General features: G+C 34.8%; 3 protein-coding genes across 3 annotated transcripts; 1 reads left to right on the plus strand and 2 right to left on the minus strand.

Annotated features, from left to right (window-relative positions):
- Positions 1–1,387: 1,387 nt before the first annotated feature.
- On the minus strand, positions 1,388–3,410 carry LOC131015007 (glutamate receptor 2.7-like). Its single transcript, XM_057943201.1, has 4 exons — positions 2,934–3,410; positions 2,571–2,698; positions 2,180–2,465; positions 1,388–2,098 (listed from the first exon to the last, which is right to left on the minus strand). Exons 1-4 carry the CDS (start codon positions 3,196–3,198, stop codon positions 1,878–1,880), a joined length of 900 nt encoding a protein of 299 aa, XP_057799184.1. The 5' UTR covers positions 3,199–3,410; the 3' UTR covers positions 1,388–1,877.
- Positions 3,411–3,802: 392 nt separating this feature from the next.
- On the plus strand, positions 3,803–5,590 carry LOC131015010 (peptidyl-prolyl cis-trans isomerase FKBP13, chloroplastic). Its single transcript, XM_057943205.1, has 5 exons — positions 3,803–4,280; positions 4,451–4,543; positions 4,660–4,720; positions 4,864–4,932; positions 5,368–5,590. Exons 1-5 carry the CDS (start codon positions 3,960–3,962, stop codon positions 5,430–5,432), a joined length of 609 nt encoding a protein of 202 aa, XP_057799188.1. The 5' UTR covers positions 3,803–3,959; the 3' UTR covers positions 5,433–5,590.
- Positions 5,591–10,026: 4,436 nt separating this feature from the next.
- LOC131015006 (zinc finger protein CONSTANS-LIKE 4-like) lies at positions 10,027–11,539 on the minus strand. The gene is made up of 2 exons (XM_057943200.1): positions 10,622–11,539; positions 10,027–10,542 (listed from the first exon to the last, which is right to left on the minus strand). The coding sequence occupies exons 1-2, from the start codon at positions 11,315–11,317 to the stop codon at positions 10,231–10,233; spliced, it is 1,008 nt and encodes a 335-aa protein (XP_057799183.1). The 5' UTR covers positions 11,318–11,539; the 3' UTR covers positions 10,027–10,230.
- Between the last annotated feature and the right edge of the window lie 11,117 nt (positions 11,540–22,656).

Below are 22,656 nucleotides of genomic sequence, written 5' to 3' on the forward strand. Positions count from 1 at the left end.
AAATTTCTCCTTGTGTAATTTCTAGTTCAGAAAATATGTCATCTACTTTGTATTGTTTAGGTGGAGGGGAAGGAGATGATTTAGTTTTAATCTCATCAAAACTGAACCTCATAGAACATAGCATTGTTTGTTTTAGGCTTTATTGTTGCTAGGTTTCCAAGTTTAAAAGCAGCAAGGGTCTTGATTGATTCTTTGTTTTATTCTAATAAAACAAACAAATAAATAAATAATAGTACGAAATAGATGGAAACTACACAACAAGTAGGAAAATGCTTTATGGAGTACCATCTAATAAATTATAAAGAATTTTGTGAAGATGAAAATCCTCAATAATACATTGTGAGAAGGCTCTATAAGAATATAACTAGTTTAGCTTAATACCTTCTTCCATTTTCCTTAATGTAACATAAAAAAATTACTATTTTATCTAATATGCTACAAAAAGAATAACCAGAAAACATGCAAATTAAAAATGGGACAGTACTACACTCATATAATCAAGAACAATGCTGATAATGTCTAGCTTGACTAATCTTTCTTCTTCTTCGGAGTAAAACATTAGTAGATGGTGCTGCAACAGAGAGTGACCTGAGACGAAAAGAGCTTCACTAAGAGATATTCATTGTAAGAACACCAGGTTTTGATTTCCAAATTCCATGAGAGCAAAGTTGAAGCGTTCTACTTCACCTTGCAAATCATGTACTTGCATTTCTAGAGATGCACATAAGCTTGAGCCCTGGCCAGTTTCTTTGTATTTCTCAAGCGAGTAAATGAATAAGAGACTCTAGGTGATATATATCTATAGCTATTGATTATGCTTATAAATAAATATATCCATCCAATAAATTATCTAACAAAAGTAATGAATTAATAGATTTTTTAAAATAATAAATTATCAAATAAAATAACATTAATTAAACGTACAACGTACGTTCTTTCTGCTAGTAATATTAAAAGCCAAATCTGCAAACATATCATATTTCTAACTGAAAAACAAGAGTTCACCTTGTCTTAAATAACACAACATTTAGTTTTGAACTAGTTTTTTCTTCATTTGTTCAAATCGTTCAATTTTCTCTTCCAAGGCATCTAGTGGGGATAGATTCATATGGTTTCTCTCTCTCTCAATAACACTTGCGAGGGAGAGGAGGAATGTGTTAATTATATATACTCTCTTGAGTTTAATTTCGTGTGAGACTAATAAATGGAGTATATAAAAATTTTTGCTCTGTAAAACGACATCCTAACAAAACATTTTGTACGTGTAATTAAAAATATAAACTTGATATACTCTCATTTTTCACCTTTTTTTTTTTTTTTTGAGAACCAAAAGAAACTTCGAATGTCATATCCTCTTCTTTGGAGGAAATTTAGGTTTGGAATTCGCCTTTACCACATTTCTCCATGAACAAGCAAGCTCAGTTACTATTTATGAGTTCACATAATGATCAAATCGTTGCTCAACTTTTCTTTTTCTAATCCAATCACATCCGCAACAGTTGTGATTCTCTCTTCGTTTGGAGTTCTTGAAAGTCATGTGACAAGTGAGGTCTTTGTTGTTGAACCTTTGGAATAACTCTAGTGATTTGCTTCCTAGTGTCGCCTCTGCATCAGAGCGACGCACAACTTGCCAGTTCTCGTAAAGGAACCTTATTGCGTGGATCACTAAGGGTGCGTTTACTTTCATGGATAAATTTATCATGAGAAAATGATGGATAACGAAAATGTACATAAATTTTTGAACAGTATTTGGCGAGGAAAAGCTATATATATGGTATCTCATCAAAAGCAGCAGCTATAACCACCATTTGCACTCCCTTTTTCTGAAAAGCTCATCCATTTCCTCGGGAAAGTTATATGCCAAAAGTCTGGATTCATCAAAGTTCATACTTTTCAAAAGCCCCAAAAACAAATGATCCATTCCGGTAGCACACATTTTCTTTGTTTCTTATAAGCTCATTGACATCTGTGATGGTGGGTTGCAGCTCTTGGACGACTGTCAAGATGGAAGTAAGACTAGCTGCGTAGCTTAGCGTTAGTATCAGAACCACCAGTAACCATATAATCAGCAGAAGCCTAGACAAGTTGCTTATCAGCTCTACAAGAGCGAATCAAAGGAAATCGCGTGTTAGATTAGTGTAATAATGTATGTGTAATGCTGGCAACAATTTTGACTTACTTGTTGAGGAGGCAAACAAGAAGATTGTGCCTACTTGATGCCAAAGAGGGCCCCTGAAATCTTCATTGATCCAAAGTTCAAGAATCCAAATAAGGAAGCCCATGAAAATAAATGAGCAAAAGCATATCAACCAAAGTTTCCATGTCAGTGGCTGTGGCTTTAATAATACACATGCGTTTTTGGTTTTGTTGCTTGAAATACCAGCCTCTGTATAAGGCAGGGTGAAGTTGACATACTGTGACCTATTTGCTAAGATAGTTACATCTCCAACTGCAGCATCAAATTTCTGCCCAGGAATAGAATAGGTTATGTATCTAAACAAATAGTAGCATACTGAATATGTGCTGTGTGGTTTTCAAATTTTCAAACTGTTAGTGGAAAATATAATTACTCCTTGGTGTACTGCATAGAGCAACTCATCGTAAGTGTCGGCTTTCTTGCGGTCAGATCTAGCAACAATCTCATCATGAATTTCCAGATTGCATTGGACATTAAGATAGGAAATGTGGTTTACCACAGCTGCTTTCAGAAAGGAACACATATTTAATTAATCTTTTTGAACTTTAGCATCTAGTCACAATTATTCTTTGTTTGTAGAATATGTTTGTTGTTGATGAAGTTTTGATCTTGATTTCACTCTTCATGTATGTCCAGTAAGCTATAATGTTGAAATTTTTAGTACAACATCAACCATTGTTTTGGTTGCTTGTGAACATGAGCTTTCTACTATGCAAGGAAGCAAATAAATTATTACCTGCTGCAGCTGCCCCGACAACATCTCTCTTGTCGAGAACCAGCTTAGTCTGGTAGTAGCCATGTCTGGTGTAGTAATCCGAGATTGCCATTTCGATGCAGCTCAACCTCATTTTGCCGACGTCACTGTCCATGTCTACCACCACTCCAACTCTGGCAGGGAAAGGTGTGCTCTGTGCTGTGGTGAAATTCATGGAGAAGGTATTCATCAAGAGAATACAAACAAGAAGAGGAAAAACGGCTACCATTGGAGCCTCCAACTTCATTATGTGCTAAAGTTATCAGAGAATTTTGATGTTGGTGATTATTTGGGCAGCTTTTACCAGTTTTATACTAGTATTTAACAAAAGGAAGTTAGATGAAAATTTCTAGTTATGTGCATAAGAATTTTGGAACGAGTATCATTAAATATTTTTTTATGTCAAAAGTCAGCAGTCTTAGCTTGTTTGAATAAATTGGATTTGTAAATTTAACTGCTAACAGTCTATCATATAACTCAAGCTACGTGTTAGCATTTACCTAATGTCTACTCTTTGAATCAATAGTTTCATATCTGTATGTGAAACAGTGAGAACATATTTTTCTGGGGTAGAAATATTAGAATTTGAGGCTCTGGATTAGACAAGTAGGACTCTTAAGCAATTTATTATTGTGTTGTAGAACTTGATTTTGAAATATTCAAGAACTATAGAAATTTCCCAAAGAACAAGAGAGAGAGAGATTTTTTTTTTTTTTTTTTGAGCCCCAACAAGAGAGATAGAATTGAATGGTCATGGTCATATATTTAGTTATAAAATTCTACCTAGTGTATACTAATTGTTACATAAGGAGTATAATTTATATAAAGGCTAAGGCCCATTATTTTTTGCTGCCCAATATTCTCCATTCATGACTGGGCTACCCAGCCCAAGCCCAATAAGCCACCGTTTAATTCCTTGAATATTCATGTCGAATATTATTATTTCCATCACAAAAACTAATTCAATTTATCTCTTTCCAAAATTGTGGCTGTTTCCGAATCTCGAAAATGAGCTCCCTTCCATTTTCAATCGGAATTTACAATCCCGCTCGTACTCATAGATTCGAATCTCTCACCAGAGGGATAGTTCAATCCTCTGCTCTCAAATTGAATCAAAACAACACAATTTCACCTCCATTGAGCAGAAGAGCAGCTGTCGGCATTGGCTTCTGCTTCAGCCTTCTTCAATTTCTTCATCCGCGGACGGATGCCGCCGCGGCAGAGAGCGCCGCCGATCCATGTGAGTTCACGGAAGCTCCTTCAGGGCTCGCTTACTGTGACAAGGCTATCGGGACCGGACCTCAGCCTGCTAAAGGCCAGCTCATTAAGGTAAATTCAAATTAATCCTTTTGAATTCCTAGCATTGTTCTATAATTAGGTTTTGTATTTTGGTTGCAACAACTGCAAAAGCTAAATAAATAAAAGCACAGAGTTTTTTCCCCCTTTAATGTGTTTATTGATAATACTTGTATTTAAATTGAATTGAATTGAATTGGCAGGCGCATTATATAGGTAGATTGGCAGATGGGAAGGTGTTTGATAGTAGTTACAACAGGGGAAAGCCTCTCGCGTTTCGCGTTGGAGTTGGTGAGGTACGTCATAATTTTATTTTATTTTATTCTCGAAATAAAAGTTTGATTATATTTCACTGTGCATCGCCAAATATTGCATGATTAAAATTATTGTATTAATGAACTAATGAATGCAGGTGATAAAAGGATGGGATGATGGAATTCTAGGTGGAGAAGGAATTCCACCTATGCTACCTGGTATTTTAATCTTTTCTAATTTCTAAATTTAATGAAATACCCACATCCTACATCTAACTCTTTAATAAAATATAATTCCTCACATTTATGTGTATATAGAAATTTCATTGTTAGTGAAGTTTAACTGTTGAGTTAATTTGCAGGAGGAAAACGCAAGCTGAGAATCCCTCCAGCATTGGGCTATGGCATGAGGGGAGCAGGCTGCAAAGGAGGTATTATATATGCATAATCAGCTTTATATATGCTATGAAATCATTAGGGTTTATGAAATGGAGTAAGAATAAGATGCATGTTCCATAACAACAACAAAATAATTAAAGATAACTACTCCCTCTCCACTTCAAATGGCCCTAAATTTTTTGACACGAATATTAAGGAATGTGTGATAAAGGTGTAAAGTGGTGGTAAGACCATTCAAAAAATAATGTTAAATATTTCTAAATTTGGATTTGGTCATTTGAAATGGGACAACCCAAAATAAAAAATAGGGTCATTTGAAACGGGACGGAGGGTGTAGTTTTTAAAATGTTAATACAAATGCGGTTTTGTATTTTCGACCACAAATCATCGGTCATTATTACTGTTGTTGTTGTCGTTGTTGTTGAAAGGTTAATCATTGTGCATAAATGAATGAATTGGTGGCGCAGGATCTTGCATTATTCCACCAGATTCAGTTCTTTTGTTCGATGTGGAGTTCATTGGAAAGGTTTAATTGGAGCCAATGTAGACTTTTTTCGTTCTATACTTTATGCTATTTTGTTTCTGGTATATTAAAAACAGCTGTGTAATTGAATAGAATCCGTCAAATACAGAAAGAAATTTGGCTCATTTTTATACTTTACCGAGATATATTAATTTGCTGGTTTAAAATGGCTCTCATTTGCCACATTGTTTTCTTTTTTTACTGCTTACATGGTTAAATAAATAACCCATAATCTGAAATTTATACTTTATACAGCACTAATCATACAAGGGCCATGTTCATTGCGTTAATCCAAGAGAGATTCAACCATTTACCAATATTGAAAAATACAAACTTTTTGCACAGCGATGAAGTTTGTAGTAGTTCTTCATAATTGTATTTTAGATAAAGTTTGGATAAATGACATAAAATTAGTCTCATGAGCTTTGACTTCATCTATACCAAAATTAATCTCGAATAATTCTGGATTTATTTAATCTCAGGTAACCAAATGTTCCATATACTACTTTCTCCGTCCCATTGATCTTGTCCTATTTGTTTTTTTTTTGGGTTTTTCAATTGATCTTGTTCTGTTTCTATTTTTGGTAATAATTTTACACTACAAACAATATGGTTACACGACTCACACGCCTTTACACACTTTTACTACACTAATTATATTTTCCTTAATAATCGTGTGCCAAAGAAATAAGACAAGCCTAATGGAATAGATTGAGTATTGTATATTACTCTCTCCGTCCCAATCTATTTGGTCACATCTTCTTATTTGGACATCTCATTTTAATAGACCGCTTCCTAAAATGGAAAGTCAATACATAACGAATATCTCCACATAACTCATTATTATGCTATATGCCATTGTGACCTAAAAAAAGTTAATTTTTTTCTCCTATTTTATTATAAGCTACTTATTTGTTTTCTTAACATCTGTGCCCAATCCTTGTGCCTATTAAATTGGGACGAATGGAGTATCAATTTAACCGAAATTAAATTAGCCCGAGATTACACAAGATTAAGTTGCCCGAGACTAAATTTTGTCATAGGGGATAAGCCAAGATTTATAATGCAGAATTATTCATACGTGAAGAGTAAATAGCTGATTAATGTATCTACTCAACCGAACAAGATATTTAATTTAATCTAATCTAATCTCATTAATCCTTAAACCGAACAGCTCCCTATAAGATCATGTCCTTGAAAATTGACGCATGCGATGTAAAGGTTGAGGACGAATAAATTAGTAGTACTTTATAAAAGATGAAAATGTTTACTGTTACAACGAGAATACGTTGTAACATTGAAATTAATGAAAAAATGAATTGCGTGCAGATCATGGCTTTTGAAAAGTAAAAAGCTCTTATAAATTTCAAGTGTAAGTGAGACATAAAGTGTGGTACACTAAATCTCATTTCCATTTATAGGACCTTACCATACGTTATCTACTTATCTTGATATACAATATTTATTTTTATTTTTATGAACTGACGGATTAAACGGGAATTGAAATTCGTAGCTAAGTCTCATGGAGTATTTTATAAAAGGAAGAAATATCATTAAGCTATATATACCACTGGCCACCGGGTCCTCACTTAAATGAAGTGACCCGGGTTCGATCCCTCTTGGGAACGAATTGGTGATTGGAGATATAAGGGTGGAGTTTGGTGAATGGAGAGATAAGGTGGTTCTTGGAGTGGATGGGGAACTAACTACTAACATCTAACATGACTTTGACCGATCAAAAAAAAAAAAAAAAAAATCATTAAGCTATATATATATTCAAAATGTATTTTTTATGATACTGTTTCAATAGATCTCTTCGAAGACATTCAAGCAGCGAAAACCATATTTGTTAATAATGAGCTTTAAGATTCAATTTTCTCCTAATTCTAAAAAAAAAGATTCAATTTTCTCCTATCCTATTTTTTCAACTTAAAAATAAACTAAAAATAGTAATGTTTTAATGAGATTAAGAGGGTGTTTGACTAAACTTATTTTAAAAATATTTTAAGAGCTTATAAGTTGTCAAAGTGTTTGAATAATTTAACTTATAAGTTAGAGAGAGAAAATCTTTGTTAGATAGAAAAAATCGAAGAGAGATAAACTTGAGAAGGTTTTATATGATGAAAATTATAAATTATAGTCGTATAATATTTATAAAATAATTATTATATGTTGGGGTAGAGGAACTTTATTTTTTAGAGAGCTTATAAATTTTTGAAATTTATTTTTAGAGCTTATAAGCTGTTTAGTAACTCATTTTACCAAATACTCTGAATAAACTTATAAGCTCAGTCAAACGCCCTTCAAGATGTTTGTCAATTTTTCAACAATCCAATTTTTTCAACTTAAAAGTAAAATAAAATTAGTGCTAGTGTTTTAATGAGGCTAAGAGGTTTGTCAACAAATTAATGTATTGATTTGTCGGATACGAATTCTAAAGAGCAATAATAATAGTATTATTTTATATAGCATAGTCGACTTGTTGATCATAACCTTTTGATAGGCGTGGGCATGACGTTGGACTTAATATAAATAATTGAGTAACTACGAATCTATCAATAATATTCAACGTAAAATAACTTTAGGTAATGAAGGGATAATTAGATGGATGAGTACCTATTTTTTAACAATAAATCTATGCAGCCACACTGTGGACCTGTGGTCACCCACACACTAATATAATAAAGAAAATCTTGATTTATTTAATTTATTTTTTAAAATAAAAATAGAATTTAGTTATTTTACTATATTCTGTACATTGTACTTATTTTTTAATTTTTTTTTTGTATTTTTTATTTTTAATTTATTTTAATAAAAATAAAAAAGTTACCAAAAAATTATAAAAAAAATAATTACAATGTAGAAAATATGATAAAATAGCTAAATTTTATTTTTATTTTAAAAAATAAATTAAATTATTTTTTATTTAGATAAATTGTGGGTGGCCAGTGGATGTTTAGCATTACCCATTTTTTTAAGTCGATTAGAACATAGTCTCTATCGCAATCAGTAGCTATTGCATGTTTGTCAATGAATATAGAATGATGAACAAAAACAAAAAGAGTGAAATTGACAGCTAGGCCATAAGAGTTATCACTTACAGCATCTTTTTTAATTATTTTAAATGGATTTGACCTTTGACGATACAAAATTATGAATTACTAGTATTAAATTTGGTGGTGGCTCCGACGTCTAACTATGTGCGGTTGTGGAGAAATTGGAAAATCCAGCCAACCAATAGCATTTCGTTATCTGATACGCGGTGGGCCATAACGTTATCTACATACTGTAGTACTTTATTTCATGCTAATTTTAATTGTATTATTAACAAAATAGTAGTAATACATGCTTCTTCTAGATTTCAAGGGTTTTTTGTCTAAAAAAGAAAAAATAAAATTACAATTGGAAACCAAGACACCGTGCTCCAAAATAGATGGACTCTAGAAGTGTGTACAAGTTACATGAATTGTCATAAGTTATAACTCAATTTAAAGTTTGACTTGTAAAATATTTATTGTTAGCTCTATTTTTTTTTTAAAGAATAAGATTATAGTATAAAAGTGTGTAAATGTGTGTGATGTCATATTATTTGTAGTGTAAATCTATTATCCAAAATAAAAACAAGTCACTATTATTGGAACAACCTAGCTAATAAGGAAAACAGACCAACAATAATAGGATAGAGGAGTATATGGCAACGAAAGGGAGCTCAATGAGGCCCTAAAAAATGTATTTCATCCGTCCACAAAAAATATGATACTTTTGTCATTTTTAATTTCCATTAAAAGTATTAAACTTTTCGTTTTAAAAAATATGATCTCACATTGCACATCCATTATGTGTACAAAAATTCTACTTTAGGTATTAAAAAAATTGCAGTTGGGATGATAATTTAATGTGTACTCATAAATCATAATTCATTCAAAAGATACAATTGACGCAAAAAAAAAATCGTAACGAAATTAGAATAAGTATGGTAATACTATAATCGTATGTTTTAATTGACATTAATTGAATAATGAATGTCGGCGTGAGGTGCACGTGTAGTCTAGAGGAATCCAATAAATTGGGAAGTAAGGAGATAGAGCAAGAGATGTCATCAATGTATGTGTTGATCTAACATATTAATTACTAGCTAGAAATATTATGATCTAAGATAAATAAAAAATCTCCAAAAACATTGCAAGTCCATGATTTATTTGTTATTAGTACATATTTCTGATAAACACAGTAATTTGATTAGAGAGGATTAAATTTTGAATGTGCATATTATGAATTGTTATGGTACATACAAACTTACTTAAGAAAATCAAAATTTTCTTTTATTAATCGTTTAATAAGATAATATTCTCAAATATCATTGTTCATGAATAAACTATAATCAAACTTATATACTTATATTGAGAATCACAAAACCATAGCTAAAAAATTTAGGTTTAGGTTTATGATTCCTCAGAGGTTGAGATTCTTTTTGCAGGCAAGTTTAATTATGGAATGTTTTGTACTTTTATCTTAATTGTTATGTACTACTACTATATATGATCTCTTCTCCCTTTATTCCCATCACATGTTTACTCTTTATATAAATCTGTTGATCAAGATCTTTGTAGAGAAACAAAACTGGATTATATCACAAAAAGGAGAAGTGGAAAACGTCAGTACAAAATCGAGGACAAGTAACCATACATAAACTTACAATATTTACACACGATCGATGTATTCATCATCGTCGTCATCGTCATCATCAGATGTTATAGAGCACACAATCCGGCTCCGAAAATTCGATTAAAAATCACCGGATCTCTCACTAGAAGGTCGGAACGACGCCGTACGAGGAAGCGTCGGCGGCGAGGAGCGAGTCGACCTCGAGCTCAGAGACCTTGGCGAATCTCCCCTTGATCCTCGGTCTCGTCTCCGCGTACGCCTTCCTCGAAGCGTATCGAATCGTCTTCTCGAACCTTCTGTTCTTCCTCTTCTCTCTGTACCGCAGCACCCTCGCTTCTCTGTCCATGCCGAAGAGCGCCACCGCCACGCTCTCGCTCTTCCCCAGGCTCTCCGTCGCATCCGCCGCGCCGTTGTGATCCGGCACCACCCCCACCTCCAGCGACGACGACGACACCTGTTTCAATTTGAGTTTATTAATTTTCAATTCGGGTTTAATTGAGGAATAAATGAATTAAGAGGGAATAGGAGCTTACGCTTTGGCTAATGGATTGCGAGGTGAAGTTGTACATGAAGGGTTTGGGGCCCGGGTACTCCATTTCGTAAGTGGGGAACCCGTCGACGACGGGACCCGGTACGTAGTGACCCGACCCGTATTCGGTCTTGCTCTGCACCGGCACGACTCCGTCGGAGGAGTAATGCTTGTGGTCATCGTCGACGATGTGGTGCGGCTTCTGGTCGCCCGATTTGAGATCCAGATCCAGATACGGATCCATATCGTTGAACAGGTACTCGGCCGACATGTACTCGGGCGACCCGGATTCCTCCTCCTCCACCTTGCTGTTCGGGTCGGGTAGGAGCCAGGAGGCGGCCTCCGCCTCCTCCTCGGAGCACTCGGCGGAGGGCGACGACTTGGCGGCCGAGTCGTAGAAGGGGACCACGGGGACGCGCTCGTGGCGGCGGGCGAGGGGGTTGGCGGAGTGGATGTCGCGGTCGCAGGCGGCGCAGAGGGAGGCGGCGTCGGCCTTGCAGGTGAAGGAGGCCGGGGCCTGCTCGCACACCTCGCAGATCCAGACGCGGCCGTGGCGCGACGCCAGCTTGTTGGCGGCGTGGATCTTGCCGTCGCACGCGCCGCACAGGAACGCCGAGTCAGCGCGGCAGAAGACGGCCGCGGGCGCCGCCTTGCACGAGTCGCAGAGCTTCGCGGTTAGGCTCCAGGTTTCCGCCCCCATTTGTTTCTTCTCTCTCTCTGTGTTTTTTTGCCTCCCGCCTTAATTTCTCTCTCTCTCTCTAGATGAAGAAATTTAAGAGATAATTGCAAACTTGTTTGAGTTTTTATGAAGTGCAGTGTGTATAGTGGGAAGTGTTTGTAAAGTGAGCTGAATGGGTAGGGATGATCTCGGGGATAGCCAATCAGGTGACGACATATGGCCGACTCTTAGCCAAATAAAAAAGGTTGAATTCATATTTTCGGAATTACGGGATTTTGTTGTTTAGACAAGGCATGGGTGGGGTCCACAGAGAGACGTGGGGGATTTTGCGAGTTGAAACTTGAGAGTTGAGAGCTAAAATACTCTTTCAGTTCTCTACTATAACGTCGACGTGTTCAATAATTTTGTTTGTTTGTTTGGGAGAGAAAATATGACTGTTAGTATATAATTTGATTGTACAATTACTAAGTATAATTTAAATAAAATATTATGACTTTTATGAATTTAGTATTTCACATATTGGGGACTCGGGGATTTGAACTCTGTTCATGTTAACTCAATTCCGCATTGAACGTTGAACGAACGAACGTTGACCGTTAGATTAGATAAGATCAACGGCTGAGATTTTGTCTCTTTTTTCTGTCTATATTGCCTTATATAGATATAAGATATATATATATAGAACCACTATCAAGACTTCAAAAATCGTGTATTTTGATTATATTCATTTTTTTCAAAAGTTTTTAATAAAATATGTATTGATTTTTAGTTGATCATTCTTTGGATTAATATAAAAGTAATTAAAAGATGATAAAATTAAAGTACGTCATTTTTTGAGTCTAAGATTGTTAGTTTCAAGCAGTCAAATTATAAACGGATATGGATTGGCCCGTCAGACTGGAATTTGATAGTTTTCAATATTTTGGTCACAATTTTTTCTTTCTAAAAGACATTAATTAATTCATGCACATTAATATTCGAAAACTAATTCAATGAACTTGTTTCAAGTTGGTGATCATGAAGTGATGGGTTTTTTTTCGGCGCGAATGTTTTCTTGTTGTTCAGTATCATAGTTAAGAAGAAATGAAATATATGGGTCCTTATAAGATTGTGTGCTATTGAAGTGTCCCACGTTGCATTGGAGATAGTGGCATGAGCCACTTTATATGGTGAGACAACTCTCTCCCTTATAAGGCCTTTTAAGGGAGGAATGAGCCCAATATCCATTTCTAACATGCAAGATCAATGATAATGTCTAGATCAGATGATTATTCTCTATTTATCATCACGACGAGATTGAAAACTCACAGTCACAGCTATAAATAAAAATTATGGAACCCACGAAAATAAAAAAAATTATGGGACCATGTATAATATTTTCTTCTAGGGAGGGGACCATATATAATATATGAAAGGAAAATATTGCAAAGTAGAAAATAGTAGTTGAGTTGGCACAGTAAACGGGTGGGAATAGATGGCTTTTGTGGGAGCGTTAGGGGCATTATAGAAATTGGGTGTCATTATTATTGACATTCATTTTCATGCTTTCTTGCAACTAAAATCTAAAAACCAAAAACTTGGTCTAGTTTCATTTTGGTTGGCTTGGCTTCATTTTCATTATTTAGGTTTAATAATTTCAAGATTTTATTTGAATCTCTCGCCCTCGCTCCTAGATTTTATTTTGATTCTGTTAAATCTTTGCATTTTTTGGAGGATAAATTCTGATAAAAAAAGCAAGATAAAAAATAAAATATGAGTCTTTGTTTTTTGTTTTTAAATATAATTGTAAGATTTAAATAAAATAAAATAAAACATTACTCAAAAATACGTACATTTTTTCCTCATGAGTCATGCCACAGTCCTTTTCAATTTGTCAGGTGTCACCATTTTTATCTAAAATTTTCAAAATCCTAATAGCCTATATTATAAAATTAACAGCTTCACATAGCATGATTAGATTTATGGTGACTGACCCGACAAATAATTCAACATTGTTTTTTATGGTTTGAGATTTTTGTTGATTTCTATAGTGCATTTTTTTTAATGGTCTATATTGCTATTTTGGTTCCAATTAACATGTTTCAACGATAAATGATAAATTGACTAGATTCGCATTATAATTGCATTCACATCTACAGTTCTTGAAAGTTGAAACTAACGAAACCACGAAAAAAAAAAAAAAAATAGGAGTATAACTTTTGAATAACTTGGAGGAAGAAGCTCAGCTGTTGCCCAACAATATTTGTGACATTTTGAAGAGTGCTCGAGCAAATTGCCTTCTGAAAGTTTGTCATGTTTAATTATAGAGAAGTTAACAGAGCCGCGCGCACATATATAATCTGGCGCGGTACGCTAGACGTTGTTCTCGATCTATCTGTTGAACCGTTGATTTTCCTACTTAACTTAGAAATATTGCATTGGACGATATTTCATGAATGAATTGATGTTCGTTTTCCTTCTTAAAAAACACTTGGAGGTAGTTGAAGGTAAACAGTTATATTAATGTGTGATCATTTTATCAATATTAATTGCTATGTACATACCACATATATGTACATACTATAGAGATTCATATGGTGACTATATATATATAATTAAAATCTTTACCATCAAACCTTATTTCATTATAGTATTCAATTTGTTAATAACATTAACTACGTTAATTGATTCTTCATTTTTTTTATTTCTCCTTTCATTGTTGATGCCATTAACAAAGAAGAAAGTTGAAGATGTAGTCAAAGTTATTTATAGATGGAATATAATGAAATAAGATTTGATGACATGGATTTTAATTAATAGAAAAAAAAAACTATTTTATTAAATTCGGTGAAAATGAACTTAATGTCGTGGGATATAATAAAATAGAAAGATCTATTAAAACACTAACTCTGTATAAGGGACCTCTCCAAAGTTCAAACAAATGTATAAGGATCATTTTGCCAAATTGATACTCCCTAAGTCTCATTTCACTTGATTTAGTTCTTTTCTTTACCGATTATTTAAAAGAATAAGATTATAATGTGAAGTATATAGGCTCATATCCATTATAATTAAAAATTATATATTATTCAAAAAAGAAATAGACAAATCAGGTGAGAGTGAGACTATTAAAAAAGAAAAATAGGCCAAGTATATTGAAACGAAGTGATTATTAAATTTACACATCTAAGGATGTGTTCTCTTTGGTTGTAAATTTATCATGTGAAAATGAAAGATAAACAAAATTTCACCCTTTAAATCCTTCATTTCTTTTCCCACATTTCCTACTTGACCTTTACTCATTCCTCATTTACACTACAAAGAAGGAATAATATTATCACACCATTTTTGGAGGGATAATATTATCCCTCTTTTGTAGTGTAAATGAGGAATGAGTAAGGGTCAAGTAAGAAATGTGAAAAAAGAAATGAATGATTTAAAGAGTAAAATTTTGTTTATCATTCATTTTGCCATGATAAATTTATAACTAAAGAAATCACATTACAGTAATTGTGGAGATAAGATGTACTTTTGAAATGCAGCAATGTACAAGTGCACGGCAGCACGGGCAAGCAAAATTAGGTCACGAGATTGAAATTGAATTCCCCAAATTTCAGAATTGCTTTGCCAGAAGTGAAAAGATAACATATACTTAGTTGTCAGTTTCTTCACAATGAGGGTACAACTTTTTCTGTTATGTTTTTTTTTTTTTTTATCTTACATATCACGTTTCATTCGTATTACCGCACGTGTGTGTATTGGATACTACTCCATATTTGTAAATTGGATTGCATCATCAATAATCAAACATGAAATGTACAGTGAAAAATGGAACATAAAGATTAATATGGGCAAATAGTAATAACTTAAATTAGAAAATTATAAAATACTATATATTTTATGAGTTATTAAATTATGGAAATCCACACACAAATTTAAGAATTTATATGGATGTATAAAAAAGGACAGCTATATAATTAGTGCTGCTCAGGTTTGGGCTGATCGGTTGACATTTATTGGGCCTTTTCATATTTAGTTTCTGGTTTGATAGTTTTTACTGGACTTATTTCTGTAACTATGGGCCGAAATAATACTACATTGTTCTCTATTTTGCAATGGATCTATACTGTAAATAATCTTGAAATTAAAGCTTCTTAGTATTTTGTAAGCTTTTAATAGCTTATATGTTTAAACAATTTGGATTTTATACTCTAAAAAAAATTATTTTAAAGTGGATGCCAGCATTTTGATGTACTAAACTTCTGATACGATTTTTGTAAGACATCACAAATTCACAATATACAATCATTTGCAAATTTTTTTATAAATTAATAATATTAAATAAATAAATTTAAAAGTCGCGTTACAGAGGACTTGAACTTAAGACATTTGACCTTAAGCATTAACTCCTTGCCGCTTGGCCAACACACGAACACAATCATTTGCAATTTTACACTTTCATATATAGTGTATTCTATCATTGTAGCAACAACACGTATACGTACATACTATTGTTAAGTATATTTATATATAGCTCCATATATTTATGAATTCATTGGAATCATATATAGCTCTGTATCAGTATGTATTGAATTCATTTGAACCATTAACAATGTCATTAGCTCAGATACACTTTTAAATTGAAATTCATTGAATTTCAAATGTGGAACATAAACACCATGACTTTTTTAAATACAACTCCGTTCCCATAATAAAAGCTCAATAATATAGGCTTGTTAACTCCGTCGGTGAAAGGAAGGACGTTTTGGCACAATAGTAAAACTAAAAAGTTAACTTAGTAAAAAATAGGGATTATAGCCAAAAAATACACGAACTTTGATAAAAGTTGCAATTTTCACCTGAACTTTCAAATTGGCCAAAATATACATGAACTTATATTTTTTGTTGTAAATTTCACCTGAACTTGCAATGATTGAATTCCGTCGAGGTGAAATTTACAACAAAAAATATAAGTTCAGGTATATTTTGGTCAATTTGAAAGTTCAGGTGAAAATTGCAACTTTTATCAAAATTCGTGTATTTTTTGGCTATAATCCCTAAAAAATATATACTTGGTAATTGCACTACATAGACGAATTTTAATCAAATTCCGATTTTGTATATAAATTAAAAAAATTGTCTCAAAATACATGAGTTTTTAATTTTTATTTTAAATTTTTCACAAGGTTATCATCTTCGCTAATTGAAGTTACAAATTAAAACATCGTGAGTAACTGAAATGACATAGACATCCAACTACATTGTTCAGTATATCTTCCGTTTCAGTCATCTGGACATTTTAGGTGTCTAATAATTGAATGTTTATGTATTTAGAAGCATAATTTTTATGGTTAATTGCATATAAATTACTGAACTTCCAACAAATTCTCATTTTACACACGAATTTTAAATTTTTTATTAAAATTATTCATCTATTAATTTTTTTCTCAATTTTCATACTCCCTCATTTTTCATCATAGTGACATGACATAAATATATTCGCTTCGCATAAATATGACCGTGCGAGAAAATAGAACCAACATCGTATTGTCTAGTTAGATGATAACGATATTGTTTTAGGTTTAAAGTTTAACCGGAAAATGGACGAGTATGCAACATGAGAAAAAATTATAAGAATTAAATAATTTTAATAAATATTTTTAAATTTGTGTGCGCAATGAGAATTTATTGAAAGTTTAATAATTTATATACAATTAATCCTAATTTTTGATTCATATGAAAAACCAAAATTTAGTAAAAATTAATATATTTAAGTGTAATTACCTCAATATATATATATATATATATATATATATATATATATATATATATATGGAGAGGTTCAAATAAGAACCACTAATAAAATAAGAACGGAGAACCATTTTAAGACATTCGATCATCAAGATCTACGGTGGATGCCCGTTCTTATTTTATTAGTGGTTCTTATTTGAACCTCTCCATATATATATATATATATATATATATATATATATATATATGGAGAGGTTCAAATAAGAACCACTAATAAAATAAGAACGGAGAACCATTTTAAGACATTCGATCATCAAGATCTACGGTGGATGCATCATCTTGGTGGATGGATGCAGGTGCTGGGTTCGAATCCTGAAGGGAGCAAAAAAATTATTTTTTTCGGATGCATTAAATTTAATAGCGGATGCATTAATTTGTATAGCAGATGCAGTAATTTTATTGGTTCTTATGTTCTCACGATAATTGTGGTTCTCACTATAACCGCACCCTATATATATATATATATATATATATATATATATATATATATATATAGGGTTAGGTTCAATGAAAAAGACCTAAATGTATGAAAGAAGAGAGAAGTAATTTCATCCGTTTATCTTATCTAATCTAACGGACATGATTTATTCACGCCATGTTCAACGGATTTTTTCGTTGAACATTCATGAACATATACAATATTTTTGGGGGTTTTGGGTTTCGACCCCCTATATGTTCAATGAAAAAATCCGTTGAACATGGCGTGAATAAATCATGTCCGTTGGATTAGATAAGATCAACGGATGAGATTACTTCTCTCTTCTTTCTTACATTTAGGCCTTCTTCATTGAACCTTGGCCTATATATATATATATATATATATATATATATATATATATATATATATATATATATACATACATGACGTATATTTAGGGGTGTTTACTTTGAATGATTAGTTTTTTTTTTTTTAAAGGGAGAAGGTGCTTATATTTATACTAAATTACAAAGAACAATATCGGAAAGTCAAACTAGAAAGCTCGACTTCCAGATCATTACACCCGAAGAAGAAGCGGTAAAATTTGCCAAACAATGAGCAACTCTATTGGCTTCTCTACGAACATGACTAAAATCTAAAACAATATATACTCTTCTTGGTCTGAGCAAATACCTCAAAAAGATCGCGTCACAGAGAGACTCCATACTTCTAAATTCCTCATGCACCACGTGTATAGCCAAGAGAGAGTATGTGAAAACGAAAACCTGCAGAAGCGGCCCAAAACCATTCTCCAGACAAAATCCAATTCCGAGCAACATTGCATGAAGCTCACTTATTAAAACCATCTCCGTCCCCCACCTGATGCATTGCCGCCGCAATAATAATCCTCCCCTACAATCACGAACAACAAATCCAACCTCCGTAGCACTATCGTCCGCCTGGATCGACACATCCACATTAAGCCTAATAGATAAAAATAATAAAGATTAATACATTGTTTACTTTGATGGATCGAAACTTTGGAATATCTCAAAAAAAATTATTATTTCTATCATTTAAATTAATTTTTTCTTAATTTTTTTTTTCAATGAAAAGGTCAAATTGGAAAAATGCTACTACTCAGAATAAAAATACGATCTTCTGTGATTAATTTGTGGTTGCAACCGTATTTAGTGAGATGCGAATTGTGAAAACGGGTATTGACTATTGACCAAATAAAGTAATGAAAATGCATCACATTCACGAGAAGCGCGCGAAAAAAAGCAAGTAAAACCGCTGTGGTAATTAAGTTTTAATGGAGGTAATTAGACGGCGTCGGATCGCCGCGCCCTCTCTCTGTATATAATTGAGCACCTATACTACATGTAGTGGATCACGCGTAAGCCAATCACATCGCACCACCTAAATCATCCCAACAAATTTAGCCAATCACATCACAAACCCACTCCTGTCTACCAACACTACTCGCACTACCAAATCATCTCATAATTCCATATCATTGATCTAAAATATTACTACTACTATTTCTCAAACTAGCTAACTAGCTAGGTATAATGATAAAGAAACATTCATGTTTAGTGTCCAGTGAATAAGATATATAATTTTTTTTGGGTATCAATTCAACCTAACACAAAAAGTAGCAAGTATTTACGACCCTGTCGATCGGCGCCGGCAGCGACCGGAATTCGAGCCCTAATCTCTGCAGCCTCTCCGACACGCTTGAGGGCGGTTGTACCTTGGCGCAGCGGTGGATTGTGACGCAGGAGAGCGGAAAGGCTGGATTTTTCGAGGTGGGATCGGAGGGAAATCGCGAAATTGGGGGATTCTTGAAGATGGGTCTTTGCTGATTGAGGTGGATGTGTGAGGGGCCTGCTGCGTCCATGAAATTTTTTACTGGGTTTGTGAAGAAGAATGGCGGAGATGGAGAGAGGTGTGCTCTTACTGTGAAAGATCCCTTTTTTCTGTGTGGGTTTCTGCGAGTGTAAACCGTTGAAGTTAGTTAGTTGAGAGTGAGAGAGAGAAGGGTTTTTCGGGTGGATGGTATTGCAAGAGATTTGGGGTGAATTAATTTTCTTTAGCGGCATCACTTGTCAATAGAAGACGTAAATGGAGAAAGGATGGAGAAGGGAAAGAGGAGGGAGAAGGGAAAGAGGAGGGAGAGAAGAAGAAGGAGAATGGATGGAGGTCAGAAGAAGGAGACCTGCCCCAATCCTTTTCGAACGTCCGGCGAGGCACCTGGAAAAACCTTACCACCATTTTCATCAGCCATATCCAACAGCTGATCATCGGAAGACTCTGGGAAAAGAAGAAGATACTTTCTTTTTCAATAATTTCCCGGAGGGAACAAAGATTCAATGCCTGGAGAGTAGATTCAAAGAAGTTGGGAGAGTGACAGATATTTTCTGCCCAAAAAAACGAGACATTAGGGGAAAACCGTTTGGTTTTGTTAGATTTCAGAAAGGAAAGGATAGAGATTGGATCTTGGAGGAGATGAACAATATCTGGATCGGAAGCTACAAGTTGAGAGCTTTCTTTCCGAGATTTGCCCGACCCTCAGCGCAAGATAATCTGAAAAACAACTATGCCGAAGGTGGACGCAACACAAAAGATCGAAACGAAGCAATGACAAGAGTGCAGTTTGTCCCAAAAGGTTTGAGAGAAATCGGAAAATCTTTTGCGGAAGCCCTTGGAGGAACAAACAAAAACCACACACTTCCTGCAGACGAAGTCTTCAGCTTCCAAGCCTCTGAGGAGGAAATGCAGTGGCTTCACTACTCTTTTACAGGTTTCGTCAAGGCAGAGTTTGCATGGGAAGATTTCAACAAAGAAATTAGTAGTGAGTGTGCCTCTATACTTAAGGTCACCTCCCTCGGAGGGAATCTCGTCCTCATTCAAAGTAGAAGCCAAACTCCCGTTTCAGAATTACTGAAGGAACTTGATGAATGGGTGAGTTTCTGGTTCGAATGGACTCGGCCTTGGTCGTATGTCGACGTGAGCGCCCAGAGGATTGTTTGGACAAAATGGCATGGTATTCCTTTACAAGCTTGGAATAACAGGTTTTTCGAATTGGTTGGAGCAAGGTTCGGAATGGTTCTCAAGGTCCACAATGTCACAAAGAATAGAGAACGCTTGGATGCAGCCTTCATCCAAATCTCCACCGGTCTGTTTTCTCTCAACAAAATTTTGGAGAGTAATATCAACGGAGCTTCTTTCAAGATTCGTATAGAGGAGCTTTCAGAAATATTGTTGCCGGAAGAATCACAGCTCGAAAGCTCTGAGTCAGAGGAAGACGCCCTTTCAGATGAGGAGGAAGACGAAGCCTCTCTTGGTTTTCCGGCGGACGCGCAGGTAGAGGAAAACCCAATTTACCATCCCAGATATGAACCCGGTTCAGTTTCAATTAATTGGAACCCATCGAACCCCCCATTCAATACAGCCGCAGCTACAGATTCCCAAAAGGATTGCACGCCGAAAGATCTTTCTCAATCTTTAGTTCTTGGATTTCGAAAGGATATTTCTGTAGAGGCTTTGTCGAGTAAAGGAGATGCGTGCTCATTAACACGTGTCGAAGACACCCCAACCAACCGCAATGAAGACGTCGAGTTGGACCAATACAGGACGGATACTTCTTGCTCAAGCCCAACTTCTCGTTTGGGCCCAAATGAAAGTCATTTAATTCAGTCACCAGCTATTTCTGACGGGCCACCTGGTTTTGGGCCGAAGGATTCAAATGAAGGTGCTTTTTTAACTGCCCAACTAAAGCCCAACCCAACTGACTCTCTTCTTTTATCCGACACAGACACAGTCTCCAAAAGTTTGCAGATCTGTTCAACCAAAAAACCCTTACCTCAGAAGAAAAGAAGCGGGTTCGATCACTCAATCAAATTAGGTCTTAATCGTTTCTTACAGAAGAAACCAAACAAATTTCTTCCCAAAAAGGCTTTCAGGAAAACTGATTTGTGTAAGGAGACAGCTACCAAGTCTCGAATCCTTGTATCTGCATCAAACCCAAAGGAGGCAATTACAGATCCCAACCAAAGAAATGAAGATGAAGGGAGAAGAATTTGGGAGTTTGGTAAAGAAATCGGTCTCGGCATCGATAATGAGGAGCGTGACGGGGATCGAGAAATGGTTTCTATTTTGGCGGCTTGTGAAGGCAGAGAGGGAGGGGACGAGGAGAATGATAAATGTGATCAATGAAGATGATCTCATATAATATTAGAGGGCTGGGGAGCAAAGTTAAAAAGAGAGAGGTCAGGGAGATCATCCAGAAACAGGGCATTGATTTCGTTCTAATACAGGAAACAAAAATGGAGAATTTCGGCTACTGCGATCTTAAAGCAATTTGGGGTGCAGACAATTTTGGAAAAGCATTTCTTCGAGCCGAAGGGAGATCGGGGGGGATCCTCACCCTCTGGAATTCATCTAATTTTTCTTGCGCCAGTCAGTGGGATCTTCCAGGAGCAGTGATCATCAATGGCACGTGGATTCCAGGTAATGTTAGCTGTTGCATTATCAATATTTATGCTCCTCAAAATCTGGTTCAAAGAGAATATCTTTGGGATCAAATTGGCTTGGTGACTGCTCAAAATAAGGATGTTAATGTTTGTATTGGAGGAGATTTTAATTCTGTGAGAATGGTTTCTGAACGTGTTGGGAGAGGAACTCATTTTTCAGCCAGAGACATTGCAGTGTTTGATTCGTTCATTAGAGGGAGTGATCTGACTGAAATCCGGATGCAGGGAAGGAAATACACTTGGTATCAACCACAAGGTCAATGCAAGACAAAATTGGACCGTTTTCTGGTCAATGACAATTGGATTTCTACGTGGCCAAACTCAAAAACTAGAGGTTTACTCAGAACAGTCTCTGATCACTGTCCGCTTCTGTTGGAGACAAAATCAGTCGACTGGGGGCCAAAGCCTTTTAGATTTATCGACGCTTGGACAAGTCACCCAACTTTTGAAAAGGTTGTTAAAGAGTCGTGGAATAGGCCCGGTCTCTCGGGCTGGAACTGCATTATTTTCAAAGATAAAATGAAGCGGTTGAAGGAGGATCTTAAGGCTTGGAACAAATCTTGCTTTGGATCGATTGAAGAAAACATTTCAAAACTCAAGAACGAGCTTCAGGA

The sequence above is a fragment of the Salvia miltiorrhiza genome, chromosome 3 (assembly GCF_028751815.1).
Source record: "Salvia miltiorrhiza cultivar Shanhuang (shh) chromosome 3, IMPLAD_Smil_shh, whole genome shotgun sequence".
Lineage (NCBI taxonomy): Eukaryota > Viridiplantae > Streptophyta > Magnoliopsida > Lamiales > Lamiaceae > Salvia > Salvia miltiorrhiza.

Coding starts and splice junctions, on each gene's coding strand:
- LOC131015007 (XM_057943201.1), bottom strand. CDS start 3,198: ATGAAGTTGGAGGCTCCAATGGTAGCCGTTTTTCCTCTTCTTGTTTGT. Junction 2,466..2,570: donor TCTATGCAGTACACCAAGGA/GTAATTATATTT, acceptor ATTCCTGGGCAG/AAATTTGATGCTGCAGTTGG. Junction 2,099..2,179: donor CTTGTTTGCCTCCTCAACAA/GTAAGTCAAAAT, acceptor TCGCTCTTGTAG/AGCTGATAAGCAACTTGTCT.
- LOC131015010 (XM_057943205.1), top strand. CDS start 3,960: ATGAGCTCCCTTCCATTTTCAATCGGAATTTACAATCCCGCTCGTACT. Junction 4,544..4,659: donor TTCGCGTTGGAGTTGGTGAG/GTACGTCATAAT, acceptor TAATGAATGCAG/GTGATAAAAGGATGGGATGA. Junction 4,721..4,863: donor AATTCCACCTATGCTACCTG/GTATTTTAATCT, acceptor GTTAATTTGCAG/GAGGAAAACGCAAGCTGAGA.
- LOC131015006 (XM_057943200.1), bottom strand. CDS start 11,317: ATGGGGGCGGAAACCTGGAGCCTAACCGCGAAGCTCTGCGACTCGTGC. Junction 10,543..10,621: donor CGCAATCCATTAGCCAAAGC/GTAAGCTCCTAT, acceptor AAATTGAAACAG/GTGTCGTCGTCGTCGCTGGA.